Raw genomic sequence first — 12,830 nt, 5'->3', positions numbered from 1 at the left:
TATGAATTCCAGATTAAGACCGGGAGATCTCTGAGTTCAAGGTCATCTGGGATTAAAGGTGAGGTGACACATTCCTTTAATCTGGGTCACACCCTCTGCTGGAGACCTACATAAGGACATTGGAAGAGGAAGACACACTCTTCTTTGCCAGCTTGCCTCGTGGGACTGAGCAACTGCTAGATCCTTGGACTTCCATCCACAGCTGCTGCTGACCATTGTTGGAGAGTTGGTCTATAAACTGTAAGTCATCAACAAATTCCCAAACTATACAGAGACCCTTAAGATCTGTGACTCTAGAGAACCCTGACTAACCAGCACTCATCACTCCAACTGTCCCTTATTCACATTCAAAACATCACTTCCTCCTCTGATTCAAAGTTCCCCACTCATCCGCTCTAAAATCCCAGGATAGAGGTGAGGACATGGTGGCTCATACATGCAACCCAGGAGTTCCAGGCTAGACTGGGTTCCATGAGATCCTTGTGTCAAAACAACAAACCCAAATCAACCACAAGCAGCAAAAGACAGAACTATAAAAATATTCCAAACTGAATAGTTGGCTAAACCGAATTACTCCATTCCCGTCCCAGACCATTACCACTGGCCAGTTCTTAGCGGGGAGCCTTAGCTTGTTTCATCGGGCCCATTCACTGTCTACACTGGGAGGGGTTGGGAACTACTCTTTCCGTTCGCCACCCCCAAAGCCTTCCTGTAGAGCTTTAGGTAGAGTCCGGCTGGCTGACACTGATTGCTTGTTTCCGATAACTATAGTGACGGGTGGGCAGGAAAGGTGAGATGGCCCTTTGGAACTACATCTCCCATAATGCATCAGGCCCAGGATGCCAGGCTCACGCTAAGGCTCGAGATCTTGGCCGATGCCCGGGCTCCAGAAAAGATCCAGGATGAACAGCGGGCAAGAGGATGGTCTCACTCCTCTTGCCCACCGTGTTGGGTCGTACGTAACTTAACAGACCTCTCAGGCCTAGCTTGCCATCGGCACCGCCACACTGGCCTAATATGGCCGCTAGTGCTGGAACCGGACTCGCGCGTAATGAGCCTGGACTAAGGTCCGGAGCCAGAGACCACTCCCGGCATTCCTCGCGGGTGTAGCGTGGGCACCCTTCCCCCACTTCCGGGTCCCTGTAGAAGGGGACCCTAGGGTCTTGCAGAGTGTGTCCCGAGGTTCCGCTGTCTGGTGCTAGGCGAAGAGTGGCAGGCCATCCTGGGCAGTGAATCAAGGTGTAGAGAGAAGATAGGTCATCAGCATCACGGCCTGTTTTCTAGGGAGCCTTTTGGGTTATCAGTAGTAGGATTTAGCTGGAGACTTGTCATCATTGTTGCAGCCCGCAGAGACCTTGAAGTAGAGCCTTGTGTCACTGAAGCAGAGCTCTGAGACAGTGCATATGCATCTTAAATTCATCCGGGACTAGTGGGTCTTTGCTGACCAGTCCTCACCTTGAGCAAGGCAGTGAATTCCTCTCAAACCTGTGTTGCAGGTTAATATGGCCGAGGGCTTGATTGAAGTGGAGCGAAAGTTTGCTCCAGGGCCTGACACGGAGGAAAAGCTGCAGGAGTTGGGGGCCACCCTGGAGTACCAGGTCACGTTCCGAGACACATACTATGATACCTCTGAGTTAAGTCTTATGCTGGCTGACCACTGGCTGCGACAACGAGAAGGTAGTGGCTGGGAGCTCAAATGTCCTGGAGTAACAGGTCTCTCAGGACCTCACAATGCATATGTGGAAGTCACATCGGAATCTGCAATCGTGGCCCAGCTCTTTCAACTGCTGGGGTCTGGGGAGCAGGAGACTGCAGGTGTGGCTGCTGTCCTGGGCCCTCTGAAACTTCAGGAAGTAGCTAGTTTTATAACCACACGCAGCTCCTGGAAGCTGGCCGCCTCTGGAACCCGTGAACAGGAGCCCCTGCTCACAGTGGACTTGGATTCAACGGACTTCGGCTATGCTGTGGGAGAGGTAGAGGCCATGGTGCGCGAGAAGGCCGAGGTACCGGCTGCCTTAGAGAAGATCTCCAGCGTCAGCAGCATGCTGGGTGAGGGCGACAGGCCTTTGTGCGCCCAGCAGCTTGCGTGGTGGGGTCGTGGGGGGACAGGCCCTTAACCTCCCTGCACTTACTCACTGAGGCATAGAGGAGTGGAGAGTGAAAATCATTTTTGTCAGGGAAATTTTTTTGTAGCTATTTTCTTGAAAAATCTAATTTGTTTACACTTCTATAAAAACCTTTTTTGTTTTGTTTTGTTTTTCGAGATAGGGTTTCTTCTCTGTATATCCCTGGCTGTCCTGGAACTCACTCTGTAGACCAGGCTGGCCTCGAACTCAGAAATCTTCCTGCCTCAGCTTCCCAGAGTGCTGGGAGTACAGGAGTGCACCACCACCGCCCAGCTACAATTTCCTATTCTTTAGTAGCTAATTTGTATTTCATTCTTTCTGGTTCCAGTCTTCATCCTGGTTATCACTTAATTCTCCTACTTCTATTTATTAGGTCTCTGCTTTGATCTTTTCCACAAACTTCCATTTTCTTTTTCAACTTCCTACATGGTTATTATCCCCTTGGCTCTTTCTGTAGTCTTCTTTATAGCCTCGGAAGGGCCTTAAGCTTGTGGTCGTAGAGACTAGAGCATGGCCGGGTGTTGGTGGCGCACATCTTTAACCCCAGCACTTGGGAGGCAGAGGCTGGCGGATTTCTGAGTTCAAAGCCAGCCTGGTCTACAGAGTGAGTTCCAGGACAAAGCCAGGGCTACACAGAGAAACCCTGTCTGGAAAAGCCAAACAAACAATAAAAACAGCCAAGAGCATGACACTGGCATGGGGGCGGGGCATACTCTTTGGCAGATGTTTCTGTTTCCATGTCTAGCTTTGAAATCTGCACACTTAGGAGACTGTGTGCCCCTCTGGGCCTGACTACCCTGGAGGGCTGAGCCTCCTTGGAGACCACCCATGGAGTTTCCTGCTGTGGGTCAGCACGCTGCTGTCCATTAGCAGCACTGGCACCGGGCGATTAGAGATGAGGTTCTGTGGACGCCACTCCCACTCCACGGTCCCGCTCTCCTCTGTTTCCCAGAGCCCTTGGTTATCTTCTGAGCTCCGCTGCCTGTGCTTCATTACCAAGCTAATGAGCTTTGGCTTGCCTAGATGGGTTTGAATCTTGATTGGGAGAAAGCGGTAATAAATGAAGTGAGCTGGTCCCCCAGTCTCCGTGGCCCAGGATGCTTCCCCATTTCTCATTGCTGCAGGAGAGGCGCTTGCATGGTTTAGCCACACAACCCCAGTGGATCTTTGCTGCGTTCTTTGTACCGCTTTGCAAACTTTGCCCTGGCTGGCTAGGCAGGAAACAGACCGGAAGCACGTAGGAGGGCTCCATCTTCTTCTTTCCTCACTGTCTCCTTGTCCGCAGGAGTGCCGGCACAGGAGAAGGTACCTGCCAAGCTCATGGTATTCCTACAGCGCTTCAGGCCTCGGGACTATGAGCGCCTGCTAGACGCAGACAGTTCCGGTGAGGCCACAGGGAACTCAGCATCCTGACAACACTGTATGCGAGCAGGGTTCACTTTCTAAAACAGAAGGTAACTCTGAAGGCGCCACCCACACCCGGACCCGCTGTGCCCCGCCCCTTACGACTGAGCCACTTTTCCCTCCAGCTCCGCCTGGTCTGCGGCCCACTCGGAGCTATCCTGCCCGGAGCCCTCCCTCACTGCCTCCCTCATCCGTCAGATGCAATCTGTGGGCCGCCCCTCTCCCCTGGCCGCTAAGCAGCCTCCATTGATTTCCGCTCGTGTTTATAGGATTTCCACTTAGCCGTGATCAGTAGTTAAGCACAGGGAAATCCCTTGCCACCCCCCTCCCGTGGTCGATGCCATTGATTCTGCCAGAGGCTCTGAAGCCGCCTTACAGCTGAGTTAGAGATGAGGGGAAACAGCGGGGATTTCCCCGCCTTGGGGCAGAGGGAAGAGTAGGAAGGTGGGGAGAATGTTGGGAACTCCTTATGGGACCTAGAGATTCCGGACCTGCCGCTTTGCCTGGAGGGTAGAGCGCCCTGGGCGGGAGTTTAGAGACACATAAGAGCGGTAAAGAAAATGGTCCTTGTTGAGACAGGTTCCTACAGTTCCAGGAAGTCATACTCTCTGTGGAGAGGGCTCCACCCTTGCTCCTACACATTTTTTTTTTTTTTTTTATCTCAACTAGGTCAAAATAGGCCTCCCTTCCTCATGCTTCATACTTTATTTGTTGGGGAGGAGGCAGGCTCTCCATATTGTGGTGACAAATATAGGGTCTGAGCGCCACCTGCTGGTGGCCCTGAGGGCTGGGTCCCAAGCTGAGGGCGCAGAAAGATTTCAGATGAGCTGAGGCAGTTAAGAGTCGGGGGAAGCTTAGCTGCCTGAAAGGCCCCTTGGTTTGAGCTATACACACCTCTCATCTGACAGCCGACGGGCATTCTAGGCTCCTCAGCTGCGGGCCCGTGTACACACATTCTTCTAACACTGCACCCAGGACCCCACCTGTACTGAGTAGCACTCGCATCCCACTTAACTCTCCTTCCCAGCAGCCTCTGCAGAATGAGTTAGCGTATGACTAAAATCAGCTGTGTCGTGGGAAGGGTCCCGCACAGTGAGGAAATCACAGTGAGGCTTACAGAATCCAAGCCTGTCAATAAAAACAGAATCGTCGGGCAGGGCAGTGATGGCACACACCTTTAGTCCCAGCATTTGGGAGGCAGAGGCAGGCGGATTTCTGAGTTCGAGGCCAGCCTGGTCTACAGGACAGCCAGGGCTATACAGAGAAACTCTGTCTAGAAAAACCAAAAAAAAAAAAAAAAAGTGAATCACTCAAATTATGCCACTTTGTAGCTAAGGCCTCCTTTCCCTGAGACTTTGTTAAAGGAACATCAGGCAGTCAGGCAGTTCCCTCGGGTCCTCGAGGCTGTGGTGCATTTCTAATTTGTACGATCACTTGGCTTTTAAATAAAGTTTCCTTGCTACTTTGCAATTTATGTGCGTCTTTATTTCCATTCCTCAAATAACACACCAGGAGGCTGGAGACACCCAGGCCAGACACTGACAACAGTAAGTTACTGCCATGTCTCCACAGGCAGGTTATCCACCTCAAAGGTCTCCTGTACTGACTGGCCAGAGTGGTTGTAGGTGAGGCGCAGCTTTAGTCGCAAAGGTGCCTGAAAACGGGAAAGCAGAGACCTGGGTCAGGGCTCCTAGTGCTCCGGCCCCTCCTGCCCAGGGGGTCCGACAACTGACCTTGTTAGGGTTGAGGATTCTGAAGAGCTGGGTGATGGGAAGACCACCCTGAGCTGGAGCTGTGTTCCCGCTGGGGGCCTGTAACTGCAGCTGGAAACTCTGAACATGGGGGTTTGGGCAGAGCAGAGTAAGGCCTCTGGCTGGGCCAGGTGGTCCTCCACAGCCGATAACTCCATCACTCTTTTCCCACGACACTCTGCCGCCCACCCTCCTCCCTCCACTACTTTCTGGCCTTTTCTCCGGCAGTGCCTTGGCCACCTCTGAATGCTAACTTTTTTTTCTTTTATTGAGACAATGTAGCTCAAATGGGCTTCAAAGTCACGATGTTATCCCAGGTTGGCCTCAAACAAGGAGTCCCCCTGCCTCAGGTTTCTAAATCCTTAAATTACAGGCCCGAGCTATCACACCAGGCTACACCCCACTGTGTTCAAACCTTGGGCACAGCTGCCTGGCATACGAAGTGGGTGACATCTTCCTTCGAGGAGTTGGTGGCGGTGGCAGTGACTAAGAGCAAAGCTGGGGATTCCGAGGGCCGCACGAAAGAAAGATCCAGTTGTAGGCCCTCCCGCTCAAACACTCTGACACTGGGGATGGGAGCTGGAGAAGGGCGAGCGGCAGCTCAGAGCACGGGCTTAAGAGAGACACCCACCCACTCGCCCAGTAAAAACAGTCTTGACCCTGCAACTGCCCCAGATCTAATGACAAACTAGAGGAGTTAAGGTTGGGGCTGACCATCTAGTTTCGGGGAAAGAAACATCAGAATACAAGATAATCATGGCCGTGATGAACTGAGTTAAACAGGAGAGGGTAGGACAGACAGCATTTGGCTGAAGAGTGAGTCATATCCGCTAGTCCTTTTGGTGTCGGGTAAAGAATGGGAAATGTCAAGGGTTGGAGGTGGAAGACTTTGGGGAGTTGAAGGGGCCGAGAGTGGGCAGTGGGAAGTGGTACGAACAGGCTGCAGTGAAAACAGTCGGACAGACTGGGCTGAGAGATACGAGGGAGATAAAGAGCACCGCGATAGGACCGCCATGGAACGAAGCCTCTGCCTACTGAGATGGGCGGGCGTCCCCAACCTTGGCTCAGAAAGAGAAATGACCCACTTCCATAATGCTTCTCCCTTTGCTGAGGCCTACCTGGGGGTGGAGGTGCACAGGGAAGGTCGAGGAGATGAATTAAGGCTTCCCCTGGGGAAGGAGCCAGGGGAGGAGGGTCCTGAGCGCGCCCAGAAGTGTCACCCAGGAGATCGAGCAGATCTAAGAGTTTGGTGGCCTAGGAACAAGGGCGCGGTCACGGCAAGGCGCGAGCACCCACTTGGGTCTTCTTTACCCAGGTCCTCCCACCTCCTCACCTGGGGTTCTGTGGGGACAGGGGCTGTGGCTTCCACGAGCTGGGCCCCGGCTTGCTTCTCCTCTCCTTCCTCATTAACGTGGGGGTCACTGCGCTGCACGAGAGGCATCTTCTCGAGGATGGCAGCTCTGAAGGATGGAATGCAAGGGTTCCTGTGTGAGGCCCACGCTTTCACAGAAGCATTTGGGAAGAAGACCAAGGACATAGAAGGCTGTGGCATGCGGGGTCACAAGGGCTGTCCTGGCTTCCTAAGACAGGGCACCACTGCTGGTCTTCAGATGAGGCCGGGAAACCAGCTTAGCATTAACTATGGACGGGAGATGAGCCCCACAAAGACAAGGCCTCGAGAGGCTGACGCTCTCCTATCTAGAGGAGCACACTGGGAGAGTTTGAAGGTCTACCCGAGGCTTCTGCATACCTCATGTGGTCGTACTTCTGGAAGAGTGTGTTATACTCCACAGCCCGCTGTTGAAGTTCTACGTCCACACAGCTCCCGTAGATGGACACCACCTGGCGGATACGACTGGGCCCCCGTGTGGCATGTGAGAGGCAATGGCGGTCGGCCTGCTCCTCCACTCCAGGATGAGAGGGAAGGGAAAGGCCTCACAGAGACACCTGATATTTGTGGCTCAAAAGCAGATTCCTAAGGACTAGGTAGGGAGAGGACTGTGTGCCTGGGACTTCAAAGACCAGTAGGCCTGCCTGGCGAAAGGACACCTTCCAAGGGACAGGAGCCCCCTCCTTACTTGTTGTCCCCCCGGAGCCGGGAGCTCAGCTTCATAAGGGCTGTGATGGCGTAGCCTCGAGTGGCGGGCAGGGACATGTGGGACTGTAGCACCTTTTCCAGCAGGCCTAGCACGTCCTCTTCTTCCACCTTCAGGTATAGACAACAGGTCATGTCTGTCCTGAAGAATCCTCCCCAGGGTATCATGCACACCTCAGGTCTCACCTGAAAAGGCTCTGTCTCCTCACAGTTACCTTCCAGCAGGAGGTCCCCATACTCCCCGATGCACCAGGCCGCCACCTGAACCAGTGGTTGCTGTATGGGAGATGAGACACTGAGGGGCTGGTTGGGGGTGCGGGTGGGGGCGTGGGCGGGGGTGGGGTCCTCTGGTCTAGATCCTACTACATCCCTTTACTGCAGGGCAAAGAAGGTTGGGTTGGCAGGGTAGGGAGGGGAGTTTAAGTTTGGTAGCAGGCTCCATCTTAGCATTATTGGCCATTACTGCCCCCTGGTGGCCGATCACCAAAACTACATGGCTTGATCACATGATGGAACCCTGAGAGGCTCAAGAAAACAGGGAGAGTTCCTACCTACTCTACTGAAGTTGACAAAGGGAGTTATAGATATCTTAGGGTGTCACCTGTTAATCTACTCGGCGTTGAAAGTAATAATAGAAATGACTATATATGCCAAACTTTAATATATCTCATTGGATCTCAAAGACAAAGACAGGTATTCTAGAAAGTTGAAAAATTTTATTTCTAGAAAGGAAATAAAATTATTTATCTGGAGATGCAGCCAGTAGTTACCAGGGGCAGGACAGAAGCTTAAGTAAAAGGTGGACTTGGTCTTTGGCCATCTTCTGGCATCTTTGCGTGGGGAAAGAGAGTTGAGAAGGCTGGTCAGGTGGACCTGGAGAGACAGGAGTGATACCTGGGAGATATCCTCTGCTAAGGCACTGTAGAGGCGGCGCACAGAGTAGGTATGCAGCTCCTCCGCCTCTCCAATCAGCTGGGTCAAGTTGGCCACGGCATCATCCCTCACATGGGCCCCTGCCTGGAGAGGGGCAGATGCGGCCAACTCAGAGCTCTGCCAGCCCCTGCCCAGCTCCTGCCCAGCTCCCTGACCGCCCCCCTCTCACCGTGGTCAGCACATGCAGGATGGTGTCTATGTGCCACCGCTTGCTGGGAGCAAACCTGGGGGACATGGCTCATCAGTGCTGTCACTGTCCCTCCCCGGGCCGCAGCCTCTGACTCCCAGCCATCTGCCACTTACCTCTCTGCAGCCAACAGAATGCCCGAGGCACAATCTGCCCGCAGATCAGGGGGGCAGGACTCCAGAAAGGCCTGCAGTTCCTGCATCATGGCTCGCACGTTGGAGCCGTTCACCAGAGCCAGGCTCAGCTCCAAGGCCCGCCTGGTGAGAGAGAGAGGCATCTGTGCAGATGGCCCAGGTTACCCCGTTCTGGCGTCCCTGTTCCCAGACACCTTTTCTTCTAGTTCTTACACCAAATGCTCTGAGCTGGGGTCCTCTGCCCCCGGTCCCCTTTTCCCTTCTCCCTCTGCTCACCTGCTGAGGGAGGCGTCTGTTTCCTGTAGACACTCCACCACAGTGGACCGGTGACGTTGCACAGCACTGTGGTCAGACTGCACCAGCTGCAGCAATGATGTCAAGGCCACATATCTGGTCAGGGGAAGAGAGGCCATATCACATGGGGTCATCTGCCTCGATACCCTGTGTTGCCCCCCCCCCCCCCCAGTCTACCTAAGAGTTAGGTGGATCAGAAGGGAGGAATGCAGAGGGCGGTGTCTAGTGGTACAATCTAGCCAGATGCTGGCTGTTACCTAATATTCTTGTCATTGTTGAGCAAGAAACGACCAAGAATGTTAACAGCTAGAACCTGTGGGAAGAAGAAGGTGGGGACAGTCAGGGAAGAAGCCACTTGTTCAGTGGGATCTCCTCCATGATGGGGGTTAGGGAAAAGCCAGGAACCAGGACCAGCTGAGTAGGTGGGGCCACAGCAGAAGAACGCATGATTATGCAATGCTACCCGGAGGCCAGCCGCAGAGTGGATGGCCATGATGGTTAGCACGGTCTCTAACAGGACAGCGTTGCCTGCATTTCGGCTGGTGTCCGTGTTGGTGGCGACCTGTGCGGATGGGGAAGAGGTTCATCTGTACAGGGCTCTAGTGACTTCTGGAAGGTGGCCACTGTGCTCTCTGTTTATCCTTCAGTCCCTTGCAAGGCTCCCTGAACCCCACTAGATGTTAGGGCCCGTCTACACACCAGGCTGGCAGCGCAATGACAGACTAGAGCTGTCCTTCCTGGAATTCATTGGTTGGGTGGGGGTGGGGTAGAAAGGCAATTCCATGGCCTCTGCATGGTAAATGGTCATGTGAGGAGTGTCCAGGGCTGATGGACCCCCAAGAACCCACAAGGCCTAAGGCGTGCCTCCCACCTGGGCCAGCCTAAGGCGTGCCTCCCACCTGGGCCAGCAAGTCGTTCATGGTCTCGCTACTTTCTTCATGGTTCCGTCCCAGGATCCGAAGTAGGCGGAGTATCTGGACCTGAAAGAGACTGGGTCAGAGTGGTTCTGGCATAGGGTCATGGGCCCTCGGCCAAAAGACCTAACGTTGTAGACAACACTGCAGTGGGTCTGACCCCCTTTCACCTCCACAGGCCCCTTGGATGGGAGGCGAGCGGAGTTACATAGAGTCAGGGGAGTTTAGAGCAGGAGGGTTTTTTTCTCTGTCGTCCTGGCTGTGCTGGAACTGTAGAGCAGGCCTCTGCCTCATACACTGCACCTGCCTCTGCCGCCATGCCAGGCTTCGGAATGGCTACCAAACTGGACCCCCTGGCAGCCATCTTTCATTTCCCCAGTCTTAGGATGACCAGAGCAATCCTGCGTCGGCTACCTTCTTATTCAAGACATGGACTCTGCTAAAATGGGAAGTGGCCGCTGGCCGTGGTCTTCCTGTGAAGCCTTCTCTGTTCTGGGAACACAGCAAGTAAAGCCCAGCCCACCTGTAAGAAGGGGTCGCTGACTCCAGAGATGCTGTGCTCTGTGGAGTATCCTGTCGTCACCAGAGTCCGGAGGATCTGCACCAGCTGGGGCACCACCTGGAAGATGGGCATGGCTGGGCATGGCTGGGCTCTCCTCATTTCTCCTCAACCGTCCGTCCCAACTGTGCACCCACCACCCACCTCGGCCTAGCCCACCTTGCGAAAGTGCCTGAGGGCTGCAGGGCTTCTTTCACAGAGCTCCGTGATCAGCGTGATGGTGCCCAGCAGGATGCCTGGGGTCAGGGTGGGGCAGTGAATGGAGGGCCAGGCCGTGGGACAGTCTACTACACGTGTGTTTGTATGTGGGCACCGCCCTCATCCGATGAGCTGGTTTTCCTGATTTGCTTTTCATTTCATCTAGTTAAAGCCAGACCTGAAGTGGACAGCGGAGCTCCCTCGGCCCTTACCATGATGGCGCTCACGAAGCAGTTTGGTACAAGGCGGGAGGAAGATGCTGGAGAGCTCGGGGTCCTTCCGGATCATGTGCACTGCAGTCAAAATAGCCTGCAGAAGCCAAGGGCCTCAGACAGGGCCGCCAAGTTAGAGTCCACACTTCTTCCACCGGGCTGACCAGCTGGGAACGAGTTCTGGAGAGGTAACCACCTATACCTCACCTTCTTACGCACATAGGGGCCGGGCTCCAGAAGCAACTTTTCCACCTCGGTGGCTAGGTCCCGGCACATCTCAGCAGAGCCTATGGTACTCAGAGTACACAGGGCCAGGCCTTGAACCGGCTGGTTCCCTTGGCTCAGGTCACTGTAAGGTTGGAAGGATGGTTAGTCAAGTCTGAGAAAACCAGCTTGTCACAATACTGGAAGCTGGCAGCCCCCTCTGGGGATTTTGCAGTTCCCACTCTCCCAGCGCCCTGATGGCAAGTGCCCCAGAACCCTCTCACTTCTTGATGCTGTTGGTAATCAGCAGGTGGGCATCGTGCCTCTCATCCAATAGAAGCATGGCCCCAAGGTAGCCCACCCTCTTGTCTGTGAATCTGGGGGAGGCGATGAGCTTCAGGCACTCCATCTATGGGGAAGAAAGGAGGCAGACCAGGAAGGGCAGTGTGAAACCACAGGCACTGACTAACTTCCTGGCTACAACCTTCTTTAGGCCAGATTCACTTGTGAGGAATCGAATTTCATCACTCTCTCTGTAACCGGAGGCTTAAGTGTTGATCCAGATGACAGCAGGCAGGTTTCAGGGACCTGTGTAGGAGTGGAGGCTGGAAGAAGATGCGGGGGGTGTGGTGTGGTGTGGGGTGGGGTGGGGTGCTGAACGGGGCTGGCTAAGGAATCACTAGAAGGGTGGTGGGCAAAAGGCTCAGAAACTAAAGGATTTAGCTGGGCAGGGTGGGGTATGCCTGAAAATCGCTATACTGAAACGGAGGAGGCAGGGTTTTCTCGAGTTCTAGGCCAGTTGGGTCTATAGAGAACCTGTTTCGAAACAAAAAACTGAAGAAGAAGAAAAAACAAAAAAACAACATCCTGGGTACAAATACAAAGGAGCGCTCTGGCCATCTTCCTCAAAATTTGGGAGCCATCCCTGGCCAGTACCTGTCCAAAGTGGGCGGGGTAGCCCAACATGTGGACATAGAGCAGTTTGGCCAACTGGCGGTGCCTCTGCAGGGGATCCCCATCGCGGAAGGAGGCCCGAATCTGGGCGCATTCCCTCTGGATCACCTCCCGTTCCTGGGCCTGCGTCTTAGCCCCGCGAATCTCTTCAATTAGGTCCTGAAGTTTCAACGATAGTACCACCATCCTGGGGACAGAGCCCGGGAGTTGGAAGGGCTTTATTTAACACGTTCTAAAGGCTGAACAGAATTGTCCTGGGCCAAGCTCTCTAAGGGATTGCGTTCCACCGTTGCCCTAAGACCGTGCCCACTTTACCTCCCACCTGCACCCGAGAGCCACCCTCCCGCCTCGCAAGGACATCCCCACCACGCATGCGTCCTCGCTCCACCCTGTGACTGTTTCTACTGAGCCTGCGCTTACAGACCAGTCTAGGTCTCGCTCTCCTTCCCGTGCCAGTTCTCCTCTCTAGTTTTCTTTCTGGTTCTCTGTGCTGTTGTCTTCGCGAGATTTCTTGCGCCCATTCCCACTTCAGAAGGCACTAGTTCCCAGTCCCGAGCTCACCTGGCTTCGGTGTCAACTTTGCTCCTCTACCCCCCACCCAGCACTTCCTGGTATGGGACAGAGCAGGGGTTGGTGCTCGGTTCGGGCCCCGCCTCTACCACAGGACCCCGCCCCTCTGGTGCCTCCCTACTGAGCCTCCTTGAGACTTCTGACCTCCGGCCCGCCTTTGGCAAAGGAGTCTAGACTTGTTACAGGATTGTTGGGGCCTCACTTTTCATCCACCCCACCAGGTGACACTTGGAGAGTCAGAAGCCATCATACCCCAAAGGAGATGACAGTCCCCCCCTTTTTGGAACTTTTTTAT

General features: G+C 54.2%; 2 protein-coding genes across 5 annotated transcripts; one reads left to right on the top strand and one right to left on the bottom strand.

Moving 5' to 3' along the window:
- Window positions 1–843: 843 nt before the first annotated feature.
- On the top strand, window positions 844–4,188 carry Thtpa (thiamine triphosphatase). Of its 2 annotated transcripts, none has more exons than XM_052191455.1 (3): window positions 844–955; window positions 1,497–2,049; window positions 3,412–4,188. In XM_052191455.1, the coding sequence occupies exons 2-3, from the start codon at window positions 1,503–1,505 to the stop codon at window positions 3,537–3,539; spliced, it is 675 nt and encodes a 224-aa protein (XP_052047415.1). In that variant the 5' UTR covers window positions 844–955; window positions 1,497–1,502; the 3' UTR covers window positions 3,540–4,188. The 2 variants fall into 2 exon arrangements, with proteins under 2 accessions (XP_052047415.1, XP_052047416.1); XM_052191456.1 differs by having other exon boundaries at window positions 844–1,067.
- Window positions 4,189–4,993: 805 nt separating this feature from the next.
- Window positions 4,994–12,509, bottom strand: Ap1g2 (adaptor related protein complex 1 subunit gamma 2). Of its 3 annotated transcripts, XM_052191451.1 has the most exons (22): window positions 12,386–12,509; window positions 11,948–12,152; window positions 11,296–11,420; window positions 11,015–11,156; window positions 10,808–10,904; window positions 10,557–10,633; window positions 10,362–10,457; window positions 9,824–9,904; window positions 9,388–9,486; window positions 9,182–9,237; window positions 8,907–9,020; window positions 8,613–8,753; window positions 8,479–8,533; window positions 8,271–8,393; window positions 7,563–7,652; window positions 7,360–7,487; window positions 7,032–7,136; window positions 6,615–6,741; window positions 6,400–6,535; window positions 5,697–5,860; window positions 5,264–5,362; window positions 4,994–5,184 (listed from the first exon to the last, which is right to left on the bottom strand). In XM_052191451.1, exons 2-22 carry the CDS (start codon window positions 12,149–12,151, stop codon window positions 5,083–5,085), a joined length of 2,361 nt encoding a protein of 786 aa, XP_052047411.1. In that variant the 5' UTR covers window position 12,152; window positions 12,386–12,509; the 3' UTR covers window positions 4,994–5,082. The 3 variants fall into 3 exon arrangements, with proteins under 3 accessions (XP_052047411.1, XP_052047412.1, XP_052047413.1); XM_052191452.1 differs by lacking the exon at window positions 12,386–12,509 and having other exon boundaries at window positions 11,015–11,599; window positions 11,948–12,033; XM_052191453.1 differs by lacking the exons at window positions 10,557–10,633; window positions 11,015–11,156; window positions 11,296–11,420; window positions 11,948–12,152; window positions 12,386–12,509 and having other exon boundaries at window positions 10,808–10,901.
- Window positions 12,510–12,830: the final 321 nt, after the last annotated feature.

Source organism: Apodemus sylvaticus, chromosome 8 (assembly GCF_947179515.1).
Source record: "Apodemus sylvaticus chromosome 8, mApoSyl1.1, whole genome shotgun sequence".
Lineage (NCBI taxonomy): Eukaryota > Metazoa > Chordata > Mammalia > Rodentia > Muridae > Apodemus > Apodemus sylvaticus.
The sequence above is the reverse complement of the archived record's forward strand: the minus strand, read 5'-3'. Positions and strand labels throughout refer to the sequence as shown.

What these genes read in the sequence shown, in the direction of transcription:
- Thtpa (XM_052191455.1), top strand. Translation starts at nt 1,503, where the DNA reads ATGGCCGAGGGCTTGATTGAAGTGGAGCGAAAGTTTGCTCCAGGGCCT. An exon ending in CAGCGTCAGCAGCATGCTGG is followed by an intron (nt 2,050 to 3,411) that starts GTGAGGGCGACA and finishes CCTTGTCCGCAG; the next exon opens with GAGTGCCGGCACAGGAGAAG.
- Ap1g2 (XM_052191451.1), bottom strand. Translation starts at nt 12,151, where the DNA reads ATGGTGGTACTATCGTTGAAACTTCAGGACCTAATTGAAGAGATTCGC. An exon ending in CCCTCAGGCACTTTCGCAAG is followed by an intron (nt 10,458 to 10,556) that starts GTGGGCTAGGCC and finishes CCCATCTTCCAG; the next exon opens with GTGGTGCCCCAGCTGGTGCA. An exon ending in ACAGACGCCTCCCTCAGCAG is followed by an intron (nt 8,754 to 8,906) that starts GTGAGCAGAGGG and finishes CTCTCTCACCAG; the next exon opens with GCGGGCCTTGGAGCTGAGCC.